This window comes from Diadema antillarum, unplaced genomic scaffold (genome assembly GCF_040938485.1).
Source record: "Diadema antillarum isolate AM-2024a unplaced genomic scaffold, OU_Dant_1.0 seq00000384_RagTag, whole genome shotgun sequence".
In the NCBI taxonomy this organism is placed as follows: Eukaryota; Metazoa; Echinodermata; class Echinoidea; order Diadematoida; family Diadematidae; genus Diadema; species Diadema antillarum.
The window spans coordinates 353,934-375,851 of NW_027271382.1; the positions used below are offsets into that span (position 1 = coordinate 353,934).

The 21,918-nt window shown below is 41.0% G+C and overlaps 1 protein-coding gene across 1 annotated transcript in view; it reads right to left on the minus strand.

Moving 5' to 3' along the window:
- Positions 1-2,671: 2,671 nt before the first annotated feature.
- Positions 2,672-21,918, minus strand: part of LOC139731753 (histone-lysine N-methyltransferase 2C-like) — an 84,390-nt gene continuing 65,143 nt past the window's right edge. Inside the window, 14 exon segments of the mRNA XM_071642635.1 lie at positions 2,672-3,314; positions 5,513-5,815; positions 6,610-6,778; positions 7,177-7,307; positions 7,852-7,988; positions 8,522-8,684; positions 10,630-10,750; positions 11,915-12,027; positions 13,767-14,010; positions 14,777-14,886; positions 15,682-15,783; positions 16,768-17,453; positions 17,883-18,092; positions 18,584-18,754. Of these exon segments, the coding sequence (XP_071498736.1) occupies positions 3,222-3,314; positions 5,513-5,815; positions 6,610-6,778; positions 7,177-7,307; positions 7,852-7,988; positions 8,522-8,684; positions 10,630-10,750; positions 11,915-12,027; positions 13,767-14,010; positions 14,777-14,886; positions 15,682-15,783; positions 16,768-17,453; positions 17,883-18,092; positions 18,584-18,754 (2,753 nt within the window). The 3' untranslated portion in view covers positions 2,672-3,221.

Genomic DNA, 21,918 nt, shown 5'->3' on the forward strand with positions numbered 1-21,918 from the left:
TTTTCTTTTTCTTATATATTAAACAAATTTTCTTGTACTTCAAATATATATATATATGCTTGTGTTGTCAAAGAAAATACCATGTTGACACACACATTATGCTACAACCTCTGAAATTACAATGTGATAAAATAGACTTTCATCAAAACACTTTGTTTACGTCTGAGAATACAACAAATGCTATTGGTGCATAGCAACCACACATAATTACATATGAAAATATGGCGTACCAATTTATCCATTCTACGATTAACTCATGGGCATGAATGCTATCTGATCGAAGGTATGCAACCATCGTGTAAGATAACTGCGGTGCTTTCGATGCATGTCCACAAAGAAAAAAAAAAATACACAGAGTATCAGCTTAATGATATGCTCATTCTAATACAACCGATACATGATTTTACTTAGCATATGGCACTGAAAAATTGTGCGTGAAAATATCACTGCCTGACTTGATTTCATCATTTCAAGTTACTGTAACCCCCGAGTGAATATTTTATTCAAGTCTTACCAGAACACGATTGTCTGAAAATTAGCACAAATTGCCCATCAAGGGGGCCAGTGGTGGCTTTCCCCCCAAAAAAAATCACCAATTTCTATTGCAGGAGAAGAGAGAAAAGCTTTTAACCCACACTGATCCCTTACAGCTTTCAACACTCGGCTCACAGAGCAATCTACACACACACACAATGATAACGTTTTTTTCTGCCAAGACAAATATCTCTCTGTATGATAAATACTTTTCATCTTTCTTTCTTTTTTTTCTCTATCTTAACTCTTCATTGCAGCACAAAACGGAAATTTCAATAATCATAAACTTCTATTGTACATCGACTCCAAACAAAAGTAAAGTCCTTAGTCTCCAAATTGGCAACACAATATTTCTGTACTCTACTAAGTGACCTATGAAGCACCATCCTAGTCATCAGAGTCCAATATTACCGCAAAATTAAACAAACGAAACAAAACCTTTCAGTCACAATATCTCTAAATATCCATCGCTGTTACAGATGAGATGGAAACAAAATTAATACTGGCATAGAAAACCTTCATATTTACAACACTACATGAAATTCCACTCTACAAAATTATTTCTTTTTACTAGTAAAGAAGATGCTCATTTTTAAAAACTTTACAGTGAGGTAACTAATACAAAAGTGTTCACTTTATACAAGAAAGAAACCTATCATTTCAGGCTGTGTATAAGTAGCTAATACACACCAGTAATAACAAACTGTACAAATTTGTTGACCATACAACTGAAATGAATATACAACATGTCTAGTTTGTCTGCCATGCTCATAAGCAAATGAGTATTTACAGAACATTCAACTTACCTAAGAACAAATACAACAATAAAGACATCCATTGCATGATAAAGTGGCTATTTCATCTGCTTTCTTTTCTGCTCAGCAAATCATATTTACCAATTCTCTGCACCAAGAAAAAAAGAAAGAACAAATACACTATAAGATGTCAGTTTCATACTCCAAGTGTATTTACAGATATCTACACGAAAGGGAAATATTTACATGTAAATGTACAATATATACAAAATATGGAGGAATGACTTGATTGAGAACATGATTGATTGATGAATATTCAATAATGTAACTTGTCTGAGGCACTGATATATATATACTCATATATATATATATATTTATATGTTCACGCAGAAGAAAACTGCCCTACATGCCTCCTTTCAGCATTGGCAGCAGAATTACAATTTGACATGATACACACACAGTGCAATACGTGACACGCACAAATTATATGTATCTTGACAGAAATATGTACAAACAGATGTGTGCTAAAACATTAACATTTCCAATATTTGTTGTAATGGCTATGAAAATCGCAAAACATTCGCAATTCAATTCCACGCAGAAATTTCACTCTACGTTGCCACACGGGAAAGAGTGGTAAATTGACGAAAGAGTGGCAAGGTCATAAACAAACACTTGGGGGGGGGGGGGGGGGGCGATTTGCTGCTGCCTGGCTGGGAGAATACCAAAGCATGCTCTCATTTCCTACAATCACATCCTATGTCCAAAAATTGAGCAGGAATTACAGTTTGTTGAAAAGCAATTGAGTGCTGCATGCTTTTCACACATTCCACATAATCGGAACTCTGGCGAACAGCAGAGCAGCCTTATGGGCAAGGAATACATTTTCAAACCAAGCACCAAAACGGGTTGAATCCAGGATTTTTCGCAGCTGTGTGTTTCAGACAGGTATACAATGAGAAAAAAAAAAAAGATACCTGTGATTAACTGTTCTTGTTGACAATATCCGACATCAAAAAAGCTTTTATCACTGCAATTACATGATTTTTTTTTCTTTTAGAAAATGAATGTACCGAGTCAAATTTGAAAGAAAGTGATATGCAAGTAAGCCAAAGCTCTCCGAGGATACTAGAGAGTCCTACACCCTTTGTTCCTTGGGTTTTCATGATTTATTACCAGGTATTCAAACATTTCAGTAGAAAGATGGAAAGAACACGTACGGCTTACAATTATGAGTTGTATGATGCAGCCATTGATTGAGTAACATGATCAGATAGCACATCTGTGATACACACAATAAAGAGCCTCTTCCTTTATATTAAATATTTCTTGGGGCATGAGGTGGGGAGGGGGGGGGGGGGGGGGTGTGAGGTTCCGTCTGTTTTCATTCAGGGTTAATGCATGATAGACAGCCTTTTTCATCAAACTAATGCCAAGCACATAATCACCGAAATCGTGATCTATTCATCTAGTAAATCAAAATGAAAGAGGAAGCGCAGAGACCACGGAAAGAGGAAATGAAATTTTGCGTCCACGGTTTTCCTGCAACTGAAGCACAGCAGTTCTATCTTGCCATAATGAGATTGCATGCTTACTCAACTAATATATTCTCAGCTACTAGCACCCCCATCCCCTGTAGTGAAGACATCTAATGTTCACGGTGAGGGTTGACAGACTGCAGGAGTAAAATACGGTGGTCCCTAACACGCCTCCACAATCATGGCAACATCTTGAAAACTTCTTTATTGCTCAAATAGGAAAATAAAAAGGAGTACTATTTACTGTGGATAGACAGTAGATTCTCTCTGCTCTTTGTCTGGATAAGCAGTCAACTCTTTGTAACACAATGAGAGTCGATTCATCGTGCGGGCCCAGCGTTCTGATTCCAAGATGGCTGACATGAGACGCGGTCACGTGATGAGCGTGGCGACATCAATTCATCCACTTGCGACAGTTGGGCGCCTTGCACAGACACGGAATCTTGTTCTGGACATCCTCCAGTTCGAACTTGTAGTCGTAGGTCAGCTGCATTTTGGATAGGTAACATGAATGATGATACAAACAGTATTACAATCAAAGCATCAGACCATTGTGTATTGTTCATCACTGAACAACATTGTGGTAAAGTCCTTATTTATTGCAACACAAGGATGCAATACACTCACAATGACTGCGCTTCCCTCAAACGGGTACTTCCTCTGGCCAATGCTAATGGTGTAAACTGTCTATGAAATAATCATAGCTCATAACCTTCATATCAATCCGAATGTCATTTTCACAGTAACAGAGGCATAAAAACTATTTAAAAAAACCCACCAAAAATATCCTATCTAAAACTGCAACTCTTGTAATTACAGGATCATGTCTCATGTCATCAGAATCTTAACCAGATCCTTTTATCTTTGAACATTTTCATGGAAGTTTGGGGAGCTAACTACAGAGGGCAATCACTGTTAAAATGCAAAGGATTATCAACAGCTAACCCTTTGGTAGTCGATTCTGCTGGGAAAGAAGAAAATACATATGATTCAATGAAATCTGCTGTGTAAGTCAATATTTACATCTACTATGCAAGAGGACAATGAGGAAGGGAAATTTCAATGCGTCCACCACAAGGATGGCCTTTAATTTGAGCCAGATCCCTCTGGTATTGAAGATGTTGATGGGTTTCCAATGAAATCATTGCAAACAAATTTTATCAACTGGGTCAACAGCAAGTTATCAACACAGACAGACAGGTACAGACGGATGGAGAGAAATGGGAGAGAGAGGGACTTTAGCCACGGTCACACTAGCAAAACATTGCACAGTTTGACTTTGAGAAGTCTGCGTGATGTTTCGTCGTCCATTCATGCTGGTGGCATAACTTGCTGAAGTTTCTGTTCTCAAAGTTTGGGTCACTGGTGTGCATGTGCAACATAGAAGAGGCGCACACCGTCTGACAGCTAATAGTGGGGCAGATATGTGAAAAAAATGCTCACATCCGGCGGAAAGTATGAAATTTTGCATATAGGGGTATTTTTGAGGCGCTGATTTCAAAAATTGCCGGATCCAGGAGATCTGATCACGGGGTCGGCCGCCATTTTGAATTCCAAAATGGCTGCCGTCAAAGATCCCTATCTTCAGTTCTGAATGACATTAGCCATTGGAATTTGATATATAAAAGCATGAAGATATGATGACTTCAATAACAGACTTACTTGATATGTCTGACAAGCTGCACGGCAGCCAATTTGAATTTAATACATATCTGCCATGTTGGAGTGTTAAAAATCTCTATCTCGGGTTTGTAAATTAGGCTACCTGATTGAGCCCGCGTTTGTAACTGATAGAGTGCGCGCTGATGTATTTACATTGTGACGTCGGTGAAAGGTGCATTATGCTTCCTTTTTTCTGCACTTTTTGACATGCCCGTGAATGTTAGTCGTGATGTTTGTCTTCGTAGCCACATTGGAATTCAAAATAGCAGGCATTGCGTTTGTCAGATACATCACATCAGTTAATAGTTTAACTCAGTATGTTAAAATACTTGTTTACACCTAATTTCAGGGTCACTCACCACTTAAAAATCGAGATAGAGATTTTGAATATTTCGTCGAGGCGGCCATATTGGAATTCAAAATGGTGGCCATTCGATGTTTGTCAGACACTCCGAATCAATCTGTCATCAAATTCAATGTGTCAAAACGCTCATGTGTACCAAATTTTGGTGCCACAGGTCATTCAGAACTGAAGATATGGATCTTTGAATTTGTTTTGTGATGGCGACCATATTGGAATTAAAAATGGCGGCCGACCCCGTGGTCAAATCTCTTGGATCCGGCAATATTTGAAATCAGCGCCTCAAAATACCCCTATATGCAAAATTTCATACTTTCCGCCGGATGTGAGCATTTCGACCAATTTTTGTTACATATCTGCCCTACTATAATGATTGTGACGTAATAAAGCATACACTGCTATGACGGCACACCCAGTTTCAGTTGCGTGCGTCCAGACTGCGCTGACTTCGAGAAGATTTGCAGGGGTTCAGGAAATTTCCCTAGTTTGAGAGGGAAGTTTCGCGAGAAGTTTTGCAAGAAGTTTTCTGGACGTTTGCCTTCACACTGGCAAAACTTCAAGAACTCAAACTTTAGAGTGTTTTGCCAGTTTGCCCGCAGCTACAGAGAGAGGGGGAGCATGACAGAAAGAGAGCAAGGAAAAAGAAGGGAACATATCCTCACCTCTTCTCCTTTCTGCAGTCTCCTGGAAGAGATAATGATGATTTTCTTCTGGTCCTTGTCAAAGTTCACCACCTCCGCCACGCAGTTCGGGTTGCACGAGTGGTTGATGTACCGTGCCGGGTTGCCGCTGCGCGTGGCGTCCACCACGGTGTTGTCGTCGAGCCGAAACATGTAGACGCCGCGGTTGGCTTCCTCGTACTCCCGCTCGCACTTGTTGGCCACCTCGTTGCGGATCAGCGTGCCAATGTACTCAATGACCATGGTGTGCTTCTCGATGTCGTGGGCGGCGTACAACCCTAAGCCCTGTTCAAATGTTAGATAGCACCCCAAAATCAGACTTCTCTCATCAGCCTCTGCCTTTCACCTATTTCCTAACCCTTTAGGACTTCGATGACTTTTTTTCTTTTTGTGTTTAATTCTAAACAAAACAGACACCCCAAAATCATGTGATTATTTACACATATCATACACATCTTTTTGATAACCAAGGGCCCTGTTGCCTAAAAAGATGCAATCAGACATAAGACAGAAAATAAAACTTAAGTCAGGTATCAGCCAATCACAGATTTAAGTTTGATATTCTGACATACATGTGACCTCAATTTTTTTGCAATAGGGCTCTATTCACAAAGATGTACAACATCATATTCAAAATAGGTGATACCTACAGGGCACAATCAATACAGCAAAATCGAAGATAAATACTCCTATGCTTCCATAAACGTAGATAAACTACCTTGTGGAAGACTAGCAGCTCCATTTCACAACTTGGAGTCTGTTTGATTGTGTTCCCTCTCATAAACTGCATTACATGCGGTTCTCTTGATGAATCTGGGAATTATGTCACTGATATCACTGTACTAGCTTATAGTCAATTTCCTTTTGTTTGAGTGTCTTCCAAATCCAGTGGCAAAAGACAAGCTCCAAGTTGCATAGTATCCTTTCAGTAATGAAGTACAAACACCAGTATCCCTTGAGCAAGTGCATTTCTTTGTAATCTGTTAGAACTGACCTTCCTACTTGACAACGATTCTATGCATGCTACAGTAAATGCTACAAATAGTTGAAAGATGATAAGAAGTGGTTTATTTCCGCACCTGGATCTGTGAGCGAGCCAAGTAGACGTTGGTCTTCCACTCCGTCTTGAGGCGCTTGTACTGCGAGGACTTGGAGTGGACAAACTGCTTGTTGTACGGCGACGCTACCTCTCCAGCCAGGGTGGTGTGGAAGGAGCGAGACGTGGTGTTGCTGGTTAGTGTGTGAGGTCTGCAAAGCAGGAAATGGAAACCAGGGTACAAGTATTGTAGATTTTGATGATTTTGTCTCCAAATTAGGTATCTGCATTCAGCCAAGTATTATATATTTTGGGTGTTTTCACAGGCAGTTCTTGCCCCAAAGCACTGAGACTGAACTGTGGACATCTAAAGATCACCAATGTGCATGATCTCAGAGCAAAGAAGTATGCAGGCGAGTATATTTTTTCTCACTAGCTGCACGTTGCACAAAGCACACAAAAAATTTGCACAACACAAATATTCCGTGTGTATTAAGTATTCAGGAAATACTCCTGGATGGAATCCTAAAAACTGTAACAGCAAAGCAGAAAGAAGACATTTCAAATTTGCAACTACACTTCCGAGAGATACACAGCAGACCGGGCTTACCTCTTGAGGTGAGTCTGTCTCCGCGGTTCGGCCCTGGCACAGCCCGTCGGGTTGACTGCCAGAGGCAGGTCTATGAGCGGTGAGCGGCCAAAGCGGAATGTATAGTGCTGGATCAGATCCACACCAGGAAGCTGTGAGGAGGCAAGAAAAGGGGGAGAAGGAGTCAGCCATCAGTATCACAGTAATTCCCAGCATTACTGACCACAAGTTGCCAAGACAGAGTGCACACTGTTCAGTGACCTGCTTTGGAAGATTGGTTGCTCGTTTCATTTTCCCTCTGCAAGCATTGATCAACTGCTTAACTGTCCCAAAATCCTTAGTAAAGGACTCTTACCCTGAAAGTGAACAAGCACAACTGAGTTCTTACAAAAGGGGCTTTAAAAGAGATTTTCTTGTTTGTTAAACTTTGGGCTTCTTTTCACTACCTCTTGGAGCACTGCTCTAGAGCAATGCTGCTACTTTCATGATTTTGAATGACATCTTATTACCTTGACAACAAAGAAAGGTCCTGCAGAGTGAGCCATAGCTTTATGTGAAAGTACATGTAGTACATATCGCAAATTACGACTAGATAATGCCTTTCACGTGATGGGGTCTAAGGTAAAACACTTTGTGAAGTTTGACCTGAAAGCATTAACAGCACCTCAAACTTTGGTGCCAGAACAAGATACTGACCGACTCGGTAATCCTCTGGATGGCCGGCTCAGTGAGGCCAAAGAGATCCTCCCCGGTCAGGAAGGTTGGGAAGAGTTTCAGCATGTCGGCATCTCGCCTTAGCTTGGCAATCTGCTCAAGGACCTTGTACCAAACGTCTAGCAGGGAGGAGGGACACAGAATAGATACATGTAAAAATCACAATCTAAGCATAAATCTGTACGAATAGAATCAATCAACACATCTTGAATATTTTGAAGCTTAAATCACTACTATCCGCTACCATTTACACCTTGATATTGTTAATTCTCGATGACCAAACACTCGCATCAATATTGTCAAAACGGTAATGAAAGACATCCAAACAAGTTTAAAGGGGGCACATGCACTAGAGCTTTTTTTTTTTTGTAAAGCTGATGAACAATGTCATGATGGTTTCAAAGTATGCTAACTCACAATCGGGTCTGAGCTGTATCAAGCTGCTGTGAAATAATGTAAGAATTTAGCTTTCCTACACAAACTTGTCACATTCAGTAATCCAAGAACCAAGAAATTTTGCATAGATTACAACAAAAGAATTCAGCACGCTTCAACAACATCCACCCATAGATTGAGAAGAAACCCATCTGGATAAGAACGTAAGTTTGACAGACAAAGAGTCTCTGTACGAATTAAATCATTTCCAACTCACTCCTGGGCGTGTCAGCCTTGTAGGTGACGTCCTCGTGGCCCTGCTCAATGATACGGATGCTGAACTCTGGGCGCCCATTCTGGTCCTGGATGGTGCAGGAGTAGCTGCAGCGCTTGTTGGTGTAGCGCATACTCCAGTAGAGACGGATGCTCTCATATCCGACCTGGTGAGAGATAACGTGGAGAATGAGGATAGAAGGGATGGCCTCCAAACTACATAACTACTGGGTGCAATTTTCAGTGGTCCTCTTTGCAAGCCCTCCATACTTCTTAAAAACGGAGGAAAATATGTGGCTAATACGCACCAAGTACGCGTCAAACCTTAAATCAAATTCTACCCATTAATAGCAGGTACGGAGACGACCAAGTCAGTCTTCATCAAAATCCTTTTTTATTGTCTCTGAGTAATTTCCATGTCCCTTAGCAGTCTTACAAGCATGACCAACTTCAAGAGCAGTTTGAATTTTCAGTTATATCAGTACAAATCCAAAAATCGCTAATGACTTTTGCTACACCCACTTTTATTCCTCCCCCCCCCCCCAAAAAAAAAAAAAATGTATTCGTAATGCACACACATAAATGGATGATTATCCTGAAATTTTCATGTTTTAACTAGAAATATCACTGAAGGTGATTAATACCCCCGCCCCGTGACGAGTCTTACCCAAGGAATGATCTTTCCTTGATCTTCTGCCATTTAAATGCCGTTACCATGGCAACGCAGCTTCCGACACGTCCGAAAAATATGTCTTGCACATCTTCCCACCAAGACTATTGTGTGTGCCACATTTCATAAGCTTTTGTCAAAAACTGAGGAAGTAGTTCAATCCACAAGATCTTTCCTTGATCTTCCGCCATTAATATGCCGTTACCATGGCAACGCAGCTTCCGACACGTCCAAAAAATATGTCTTGCACATCTTCCCACCAAGACCAATGTGTGTGCCACATTTCATGAGCTTCAGTCGAATACAGAGGAAGTAGTTCAATCCGCAAGATCTTTCCTTGATCTTCTGCCATTTATATGCCGTTACCATGGCAACGCAGCTTCCGACACGTCCGAAAAATATGTCTTCCACATCTTCCCACCAAGATCAAGGTGTGTGCCACATTTCATAAGCTTTGGTCAAAAAACTGAGGAAGTAGTTAAATCCGCAAGATCTTTCCTTGATCTTCTGCCATTAATATGCCGTTATCATGGCAACATACTTTCGGGTACTGTCAAAAAATGCATCTTACACATCTACAACCAAAGGCACACATCTGTACCAAGTTTCATGGAAATTGGGCAAAAACTGAGGAAGTAGTTTGCAACACAAAATTTTCCATCATTTTGGCTCATAATATGTGAGCTGTTACCATGGCAACATACTTTTTGTCACTGTCAAGAAATGTGTCATGCTGACCTATATCCTAAGACAAACATTCAATATGAATTCCATGAGAATTGGAAGAACACTGATGAAGCAGTTTTGCCATGAAGCATTTTGCCCTATATTTTACCAATAACATGCCGTTACCATGGCAACGCACTTTTTGCCACTGCGGAAATATGTGTCTTGCACATTAACATATTCAGATGAACATCTGTACCTAATTTCATAAAAATTGATCAAAAACTGTGGGAGGAGTTCGCGACGCAAGATTTGTACCCATTTTTGCCCATAATATGCCGTTACCATGGCAACGTACTTTTGGGTACTGTCAAAAAATACGTCTTGCACATCTACAACCCAAGGCACACATCTGTGCCAAGTTTTATGGGAATCGGTTGAAAACTGAGGAAGTAGTTCGCGACGCAAGATTTGCAACGGACCGCCCGCCCAACCGCCCGCCCGACCGCCCGCCCGACCGCCCGCCCGACCGCCCGCCCGACCGCCCGACCGCCCGACTTGACCGACCGACCGACCGCCCGACCGTCCGCTGATTCCTATGTACCCCCTTCAAACTTCGTTTGGCGGGGGTATAATTACCATCATGCAACAGACCTAAGAAGGAAAAGCTGATGATTCCTTTGGGTTTATATTCATCTCCCTAAAATAACTTGTCTCTGTGAAATATGCAACTGCTCAGCCACTGAAAGGAATCATGACTTGTGCGGGCAACTTACTGGGTAGATGGAAGTGAGAGAATGGAACAGATGCATCTGGTGAGGTAGTAGCTGGCCTAGAGACTGGAAGACAAGACTGCCGACGCGCAGAGTGAACTTTCGGTCGGTCATTGTCATGATGCTGAGCAGGAGAACAAAAAATGATACTAGTAAATCACACAAATATATACAGGGAGAGTGTATAGTCACATAGACCATTCCTCCACTGTTACATGTAAGATGCATGTTCAGATGCAGCAAAATTCCAATAAAATATTTTAGTGACTTCACGCAGTAATGGACGATAAGAAGCTCATCTCTAAAATGTCTTCCAAGGCGAGTATTGAAAATACTCCATAAAACAAATGCAAAGCAAAAAAATTAAAAATAAAAAATAAAAAGGGATAAATATAGATAGTGATTTTAACACACACACATAATATGTGTGACTGTGCATCACAAAACCAACAAGTCGCACCCCTTGATTTTATGTGAGGACTCGAAAAAGGTGAAATGGGTCAACTAAGCCTTGGTTTTTTCATGTTTTCTGGGAGAGCTATTCTTCTTCTACATTAATCTGTAGTTAGGGATCATAAAATAAATGGGAAAGTGTGTTTTCAGCAGTTTTCTGGATCTTTTTTTTTTTGTAGCGTAGTGTGATCAGGTATGTCTTAGAGGTTGCTTTTCATTTTTTAAAAATCCTTTGCAAACTCCTCACTTTCAACTCTAATAACTTTTCAAAAGATAATGCTACTGCTTTGAAAGTTGGCATTAATCATGGACAGAATGTGTTAATAGAGCATGCTCAATTTCAGCTTAATCTGATAATCCCTTCGTTGTTGTTGCTCTGGTGGTTCACATCCTGTTTTTTGTCCCATTCACCGCGCAGCTGGCACGGCTTAGTAAAAATTAAGCGCTTGAATAGACCCTGTACTTCAGAGCCTCTTTTCTCAGTTCACTCTTTTCCACAGTGTGTGCTTTCTTTCCAATATTTAGATACGTAAGGTGAGTCCATCTGAATTGAGTTATACATCATTTTAAAGCTTAAAGTCTACTCTTTCAGAATCTGAGCTAAACTAAAAGTCCATGTCTGGCGACTTTTTGTTGAATTTGTGATGCAGGACCACATACATTCAGCTTGCAGCTATAAAACACAGACCCTAATTAAGTATGTCACTTCAGTGTTCCAACGTCTGCCTCTGATGCAACTGATCCATGGCTACTTTGGTTGGCCAAATACGGCCAGCAGTGCCATGTGCATTGCTTCCTTGTGGAATGTTCCGACAAACAGGTGCATGAGACATACCTTGCTACTTGCTTGTGCTCATCCCTGTTGATGTAGACACGGCGGTAGACCACATGAGAATGGAGTGTACTCTCAGTAGGCTTGGAAGGCGCGTGCAGAGGACACATCATCGTCTGTCAGAGGAATAGTTTGACAAGAAGGAAAATAAACACAAAGAAAAAGATAGACCACTGATTACACAAATCCTGTAAAATTAGACCTGTGCATTTTCTGCATAGAAACAGCAACAGCATGGAGTTCTTCACTTATAAACAGCACAGCAGTACTTTGAGAGGTGACAAGACATATTTGGTTTCAAAAAAACACACATTACTTTCCCCTTTCTTGCAATACAGGAGTAGTAATACATTTGTGGAAAACGCATTTTTGCCCCCCAAAAAAGAAGGAAAATACAAAATATTAAAAATACTGCAAGAAACTAGAAATGTCGCTACAGCGACTGGTTATACCCCCGCCAAACAACATTTCATAAGCTTTGGTCAAAAAACTGAGGAAGTAGTTAAATCCGCAAGATCTTTCCTTGATCTTCTGCCATTAATATGCCGTTACCATGGCAACATACTTTCGGGTACTGTCGAAAAATGCGTCTTGCACATCTACAACCAAAGGCACACATCTGTACCAAGTTTCATGGAAATTGGGCAAAAACTGAGGAAGAAGTTTGCAACACAAAATTTTCCATCATTTTGGCTCATAATATGTGAGCTGTTACCATGGCAACATACTTTTTGTCACTGTCAAGAAATGTGTCATGCTGACCTATATCCTAAGACAAACATTCAATATGAATTCCATGAGAATTGGAAGAACACTGATGAAGCAGTTTCGCCATGAAGCATTTTGCCCTATATTTTACCAATAACATGCTGTTACCATGGCAACGCACTTTTTGCCACTGCGGAAATATGTGTCTTGCACATTAACATATTCAGATGAACATCTGTACCTAATTTCATAAAAAATTATCAAAAACTGTGGGAGGAGTTCGCGACGCAAGATTTGTACCCATTTTTGCCCATAATATGCCGTTACCATGGCAACGTACTTTTGGGTACTGTCAAAAAATACGTCTTGCACATCTACAACCCAAGGCACACATCTGTGCCAAGTTTTATGGGAATCGGTTGAAAACTGAGGAAGTAGTTCGCGACGCAAGATTTGCAACGGACCGACCGCCCGACCGTCCGCTGATTCCTGATATACCCCCTTCAAACTTCGTTTGGCGGCGGTATAAATAATAGTTGAAATATCTGTGACAGTGCAGCATGACAATTCACATGTTAACCTTGCCATGCTGAAAAAAAAAGATAAAGAAATAAAAGTGTCCTAAGTCAAAGTATCCTTTATCATGGCACAAAGGATGCATGATCCTTGCAACTTGTGCAGCAATTAAAATTTCAAAATTTGGTGGCCCATCCCTTCACTATCAGCATGTACCAAACAGTTAGCAGATGAAACACAGCGTCACTGCCTAATACAAAATCACATATATTTGTAATTATTACATGTGACTGAAATCGTAAGCCTGTCAGATGTCTTGTGAGACCACAGGAACAATGTGTACTAGTACCCAATACCAAGGTTCTGACTACATCAATATACAGCAGCAGGTAGGCTGCCACACGGTTATCCACCTACTGCCATGTAACAACTTGTCACTCGTGCATGCATAACAGAATATCAAAATCCTTCATCATACATCTATTCGTTGAGACACTGATAATGCAAGCAATTCAACCAAACCGACAACAGACTTTTTCACTTAGTCAATCCAAGCAACATCTAAAGTACAAGGGCAACCGTTGACAGCACTTGCAAATGCATGAGTTGAAGGATTTGAAAACACCCTCACCTTATCCTTGAAGAACATGCAGTGGTCCTGGATGGCACAGTTGAAGTGGTAGACGTTGCAGCAGCGCTGCTTGTGGCAAGAGATGGTGGCACCAAGCTTGCTGCAGTAGCAGCAGTGGCAGGTCTGGCCGCGCTTGAGGGCTATCTCCACGTTCATGAGGGATCCATTCAGGGTCTCGTAGACCTCGTCTGACCACAGGGCGCAGTTCAGGTGCACCCAGGAGTCTACATTCAGGTTCAGCAATCTGGGGGAAAGGACAATGAAAAAAATGGTGAAATCTCCTTTTTGACAACATATTATTGGGTCAGCTTTGGATACACTCAATGCACGAACGGGTGCTATTAGTCGATTATTGTGCTCTTACAGCAGCATACTGGATATGTTTATGTTTGAGTCGGGACACAAAGATATCTCACACGATGACCTTAAAGGACAAGTCCACCTTCATATACATAAGGATTGAGAGAATGCAGAAATATTAGTAGAACACATCAGTGAAAGTTTGAGGAAAATCGGACAATCTGTTCAAAAGTTACGAATATTTTAAGTATCTGCGCAGTCACTGCTGGAAGAGAAGACTACTACAGTGTATGATGTCACATGCATACAACTATATAATGAAAATAAAAAGAGAATTTCACAAAACTTTACTTTTTGAATAAAGTGCACATTTCTTCGACTTGCTACTGACATATGCTAAGGGTAATATTATTCCCCCTGCCTTCTGAAAGAGAGAAGTCGAGTGTTCTTTTGTTATGCAAGAAAAATGGAAATATGTTGAATTTTCTTTATTCTTTCTTTATATCGTTGTACTCATGTGGCATCACAAGCTGTAGTAGTCTTTTCATCCAGCCGTGACTGAGCAGAAACTTCAAAAATTAATAACTTTTTATCGGATTGTCCGATTTTGCTCAAACTTTCACTGTTGTGTTCTACTAATATTACTGCATTCACTCAACCCACATGTCTTTTAAAAGTGACACTTGAATATATGGAAAGATGTTCTGTACCTGGCTGGTCCATTGGTTTCTCCATCTCCAAGCTCACTGCACAACACACAGGCTCTGGCGTCTCGCAGCGAGCTACCTGATCTCAAGGACGTGCCAAGTTTCTTGATCAGCTGTGTGAGTCAAGAGAGAAATGAAAGCCATTCAGATGGGGGTATTATTACAGAGGGTAGTGTCAGGTATATGGCCGTTTCCCATCGTTGAACACTTCACTTCATTTCAAACAAAGATTGTCCCCAATGTACAGCAACTGTATTGTTAAAACATTGGTCATGAGTAATCACAACCATTTTGTAACTACAACAGCACCTGAACAAGAGAGTGTAAGTTCTACAGTGGGAATACACGGACAAACAGTTGCTGTGAAATTGAAAAGATATGATGAACAGTGATCCAGAAATTAGCTCTGCTGGATGCTTTCTCTCATTCATCATACTAGGTGTCTAGGAAAAAAAAAAATCTCACACAGAGTGAATCATACACCATATAAAGTGGCTGAATTAGGAAATTCGAACAAAGCGAGTGAGAGATATGTACGTCCCTTTTCAAGAGAAAATTTAACAGTATTCTACCTAGAATACAATATAGAATGCATTTGTGCTTCAAGAGGCAATATTCTATGGAGTTCGTAAATTTGTGAATTTCGGTAAGTAGACTCGCAAAACTCATAAATATACAAAAACACTGCAAAATATGCTGCGCAAAGAAGAAGAAGAAAGAAACAACACACAGATATTCTTATACAAGCTGCTTTGAGTACTCAAAGACGGACGACATTACCTCTATGACTACATGGTGTTCATATTTGTAAAAGTGAGTTTGGCAAACACCTGCCGGAAATCATATCTGTTAAACCATCCCTTCAATCTTTTTTAATGATATCATTTTGCCAGGGTGGTCTCACAAACCTGGTCTATGTCTTGGTCACTTGGTGGACGGTATTTCTTGGCTTGAGAGAAAGATCCGTGCCAGCGTCTCCATCTGATGTTCTTCCACTTCTTCACAAGAGGCTGCAATAAATCATAGGAAACATCAATAAGTCAACATCTCATCATCACTGTTCATCATGAGTTGCACATTTGCGTACCATGCAATTTGTCTCTACTTCCCTCCCTCATAACTAACCATTAAATGCCATATCTGGCCGAGGTCTGTGGTTATAAAAATAATGGTATTGGCACTCTTAACCACATTTGAGTATATGAATATAAGAACGACCCAAGTCCATGGAGGATCATTTCCAGTAAACTAAAAAAAACTTCATATCTGCTTTATTTGTCCAATAATATTCTATTTAACTGTGATGGGAAGGCAACATTGTATATACAAATTAGAACATATATTATTATGACAATTAACATTTACATTAATTGTGGAGAGGCCATTTTGTGTGGTGGACTTGGGTCGTTCTTTGATTCATATGGACTTGGGTCGTTCTTTGATTCATATACATGATATTCTGCTATAGAGATGGGAGAAGGATGAGAGAGGGCGCTATTATATGAATGTAAGAATGACCCAAGTCCTTCATTCTTACATTAATATAAGATTTAACTCATTCATTTCAGGCACTTCCGGGGATAATTAGGATTTATCATTTACACACAAGATGAGTCCATGCATAAGCTACAATTTCCCATGAAAAACTGAATTTGGCCAAAAATTGGACTTGGGTCGTTCTTATATTCATATACTCATTTGCCTATTCCCAAGTCTTCCAGAGGGCACTGGCATTATAAACACCCTGAACCCTTTTGTACAACTGAGTGAGACATGACAGTAAGACACCATGTCCATAGGCATTTACAACAAGCAGGATTTGAACTCAACGTCTCTGGTTGAAAAGTCCAGGACATCCTCCACTTTGCAAGGTACACTATACAACTGACTTCTTAAAGTTTCATTAAATTAACTTGAAACAATTAATCAATGCTAGCTGCCATGGATACATGAGTAGGAGCTCTGATGATTACTACACAGTACATCATCCTCACCACCTCATCTCCCAGAGCAGCCCTCCTCCTCGTTGCTGTCTTGAGTGTCATCTTTAGCTCCTCCCTTCCACCCTCCGCTTTGCCCTCATCGGTCTCTTTGCATACATCAGGCTTCTTCACAATCTCCACTATCTCCTTGCTCTCCCGGGCAGGAGACACCTCCTCGTTCGATGCCGGCGTGGCCACATTCACCTCCGAGGACACATTGGCAGGCTGGGCGGCAATCGGAGACGATATAGCGGGCTGTGCCGGTTGGGAGCGGGGCGAGATGGGGTTGGACTTGGACTGGGGCGGGGTCTTGGGAATCGGGTTCGGCGATGTCGGGAGTGAGCTGCTGAACTTGGGTGAGGTGACAGTGAGCTGGCTGACGGCCGGATCCGAGCTGCGGTGGTTGACCACCCGACCTGCCTGGGCCTCCGTACGGGCCACCTGGGCCCGCTGAGAAATGGTGTACTGCAGGTAGCAGGCACTGCTGCAGAAGACCATATTCTGGTCGCTGGAACTGGTGGACTTGCGAACGCCTTCCCCGACAACCAGGACATCACAGTGTCTACAGAAGTGAAGCTTGGGATCATCCAAAGCACCACTCCCAGATGACGACTTCAAAGTAGCCTTTGCTGGGACCACAGGAGTGGTTGAGGCTGTCGTTTTGGCAAATTTCTCTGGAGATATCTTTACTGCAACTTCTACAGTAGAAAAGAAAACAATTTTGGATATGAAACAGTTAAGATACAAGGAAATGTGTAATGCAATATGCTTCTAGATAATTGAATTTCAGACAAATCCCACCAATGAGTCAAACATCAGTCTAGTTATCCATTCAGAAACGTTGAATTTCAACATAGCGCTTTTGCCAATTAACTGTTCCCTGGATCAATGCCACAATAAACAGTTATATCTCCCATGCATTCCAATAACCTGAGAAGAGAGAAAACAAAGACCCTCCACACAAAGAATTCATATTTGTTGTGTATTGTCTCCATGGGACACGAGTAAACAATGGTGTGAGTGGTCAGTTTCACCTGACAGATTCAAAGAACTGTATGGACACATTGTTTGAACATCGAATTCTGATAGAGAGAAAAGAAACAAACAGCAAGAGAGCAAAATCTCACCAGTAGGGGTGGTAGGACTCGGCGCCCACTTTCCATGCCTCTCCTTCTGCCCGGCCTCGTTGACCACCTCAAAATTGACAGGCTCCTTGATGCCGAGCAGCTTGGAGAAGGCCGAGAGGACGCCCTGGACGTTGTGTGTCACCTCCGGCATGAGGGACAGGGTCACAGATGTCGTGGCACTGCTGTTCCCGAGTGTCAGCGGACCTTCGGCTGTTCCAATGAAATTATTGAAATTGAAGTCAGTTTTAAGATGTACGACACCCTTTTGTGGCATTCGACTAGAGCTCAGCCTGACATTCTACATAAAATATTTCTTACACAAGTCTTGTTGATACCTGTGCAACTTCTTGCACAAGGAAAACTGCAAAGTATATCAACTCATAGCGATTACTGTGATCTTGACTTTCTTGACCTAAATTTCTGTTCAGGCCTGTGATATCAATTTGCCATACTTCATTACTGTGTTACTGAAACTGTTCGAAACTATTGAAATACTCGGCTTTTGGTATTTTTGCTCTTTCAATCAAATATCAGTGTTCATAAGCAGATGCATATATGTGTGCCCAGATTAGGGTTAAGGTATTTAAGGAGTTTGGGTTGCCTACAATGAGTTCTCACTTGTCGAAAAACACTCACGATAAGAACAACCTGTTAGGTCTGCGACCAGTTATGAGGGGTCGCACGGCTTTGGGTCGACATACCTTTCCTGGGCGTCGGCTTGATGATGGCAATGGTGGGCGAGCCTGATCTCCTCTGGTCGGCCAGGACCTGCTCCACGTCCTGGGTGAACATGCGCAGCCCCTTCATCTTGCTCGGCTCCTGGGCCTCACCCTCCTCGCACTCCGGGGATGATGAGATGATGACATCTCCCCCTTTACCAACACAATCACACACAGCATTATGTCACTTAAAGAGTCAAAAGATGACTTGCACTTCTCTCACACAAAAGAATTCTTGAAGTCATGAACACGTTTCTCAGTGATGACATGAATGCACACAAATGTACACTCTCTTTTAAAAGTTCACCTTTCCCCATCCCCTTCCCGACACTGCATAGTACACGTAGTCCATTCGTAATCTTTCAAAGACAATACAGGCATAGCATGCCTTTAATCTATACAAATACTGTATCATCTGATAAATTTCAGCATGCAGATAAGTTAGCCTTCATTTCACGACAGACACAAAGCATCTAAAACTTGACAGGAAGGCATGGAGGAAGATTTTCAAAAAGGACACACATATAAAATGATAAACACAATACTGAAAGAGTCAACTGGCAAAGTCCATACAGCTGACCAAAAGGTACACAGAAACAGTACTTTGGTAACAGGTTATGAAACAGTAGCCCACTTGAAAGAGTACGTAACAATAACAGAGACAATGTACTGATGTGCTTCCTTCTTGGATCAGAATCCCGCGGCAAAGAAAGAGATGAATTTTGCGGATGCAAAACTTCTAAATTTGCTGCAGAAGTGATTTTAGAATCATGATGTACATAGAATTGTTTTTTCTTAATTTTCTCTGGTACTTCGCTGGTGTTAACCCATATCGGGCCACCTACGGGATATTCCGTAGTTCGTCCGAATGCCACAGAGGCCACATACGGCTTATCCCGTAGTGAATGAAATGACATAAACCTTATAACCTTTGACAACATATCCCAGAATGCTTTCCTACACCGTCTGCGATAATTCAAGAGGATTTTGTCAGTCCAACGTCAACAACATCATAAAAATCATCGAAAAAATGTGTGTTTACATGGAATAACGCGAATAACCACGAAGCATCAGTGGGTGCTATCTACAGCTGTACGGAGTGCTCGATTTTGGATTTTCTGCCGCAGTTTTTGAGGTGGTTTGGACACTTGCTGGGCGATGATTCGACTGTGATAATAGTCCCACATGTACATCCACATGTATGTACAATAGTATAATTCAGTCGAAACTGAAAAGCTGTAACGCCAATAGTTAGATCTATAGATATTGTGACGAGTTTTGCTTCAACATACTATAGGAAGTACACATTATACTACGACTTCCCGTGCACTCGCAATGGCTTCATCATCATAAACATAAATATAAACATGCAATTATTGTATCAATGGTCATGATATTTATATGTCCAGAAAGCTGACACTCTGATCATTTCATTTCCAGTACTGGATGTGTAAAATTACAACATTCACTATTTTTAATCCATGAATGAAAGCAAACAAACAAATTGATTTCGTAACTTTAGGATTACTGTACTTCACTTCTGCTGAGTACTATGACTGCACTGTGCATTGAATGGCAGCATCTTATATACCATTTTAAAGGGAATTTTATCCTCTTTTCAAATGACATATAACTTGTCAATGTTTTGTTCATTGCTTGCTAATGAAGAGCGATTGTTTGGATAGTTGTCTGCCTGCCGGTGTGTGTGCGCAAATGGTGCTGGGCCACTGCGGTGTTTGTTTACACAAGTGCGTTGGCCCGATATGGGTTAAGAGTCACTAACTTTGGCTGAAACTTATTATCAAATATCTGTCCCTCCCCAAACATGACATTGAACTTCATGCCATTCATTAATGGGGGGATGTAATACCTTCCTTGTATATATGTTCTACTACAGTTGGCAGCTCTTGGGAACTCACACATTCCCATACACTCAATTCCAATCTCAGAAAAGGTGGGGTAACAACCCTCTTATACCCCTTTCACACTAGTCACTCTGGGAATCACCCAGGAGATTCAACGGGGGAATCAAGCGTGGACACCTGCAAAAAGTTCTTTCAAACCAGCGAATGTGCTCCCAGACTATAATTTCTCTCATTCACTCTTGCGAGGTGGACGCACACATTACAGCACTTAGGCAAAATGGTCCGCAACACATTTAATCTGGGGGTTTAACAGCAATGCCTTTCACACTACAGGATCACCCACAAGTTCCCGGGGATGGTTGGGAATTTACAAGGGATGGTTCTAAAGTAACATTTCTGAAAAGTCAACCTGCAATTTACCCAGGATTTCACCCATGGGGCCATGAGACCATTCATACTATGAGATCTCCCTGGTGAAATTTGCTCAGTGTAAAAGGGGTACTTAAGTATACAACACAGAGCGATAGAGTGACCTACATTGAGACCCTTTTGTGTTCACAATTTAAGGTGTGATTCCACACCACACTTTTGTTGGATTTTCATGACTAGAATGTAAAAGGAATGGTAGAGGTGTAAAAAAATATTTTTAAATTGAGAAGGCCATATTTAAAAATTTTACACATTTTCAGGAAATTGTGATATCAGGAGCAACACTGTGTGCAAAATTGGAGAAAGTGATTATGGTTACATTCATACTCACTACTAGTACTTGGTGAATAAATATGAAACCAATCTTGATGAACTGTATACCATTCTGTTGTCTGTCTATACTCTACTCATTAAAGTCAACTGTGGTAGCTGTGAGACCTCTTTTTCTTCCGCACAATAGGATTAGCAAAATAACTGCTCGTCTAAACTTCAGTGTGAACATGAAAGCTTTAATCCATGATCAATATCAGCACTATGTACTACAACCATTAAAGCCACCAGGTGAACTATGATATAGCAGCGTATAGATAAGTGCCAGAACTGACATGCTATGCACAGAATAGCGTGCAAGTCTTAATTTCTTTCTTTCTCTCTCTCTCTCTCTCTCTCTCTTCTCTGGCTGTCTCTTCATGAATAGATATATCTATCAAGATTTGTGAGCTTTGGTCATGTAAAATAGAAATATGGGTTCCATATGTTACACTTCTTAACTCATAACAAGAAGATGGCAGACTTCTTTCCAGCCCCCTAATGGAAAGGAGACAGCAATGAAGTGTTACTGACAAAAAAAGAAGAAGAAAAAAAGTGAGGCGCTAGAACAGGTTTTCTTTCACCTGAAATATAGCTTCCGAGCTTTCGAATAATAGAGTTACAATGACTGCCATGATCATTTTCTTATGTCCATGCACAGCTATCCTAGCACTGGATTTCGCATGCACTTATACTGTATCTCTTGCAAATACA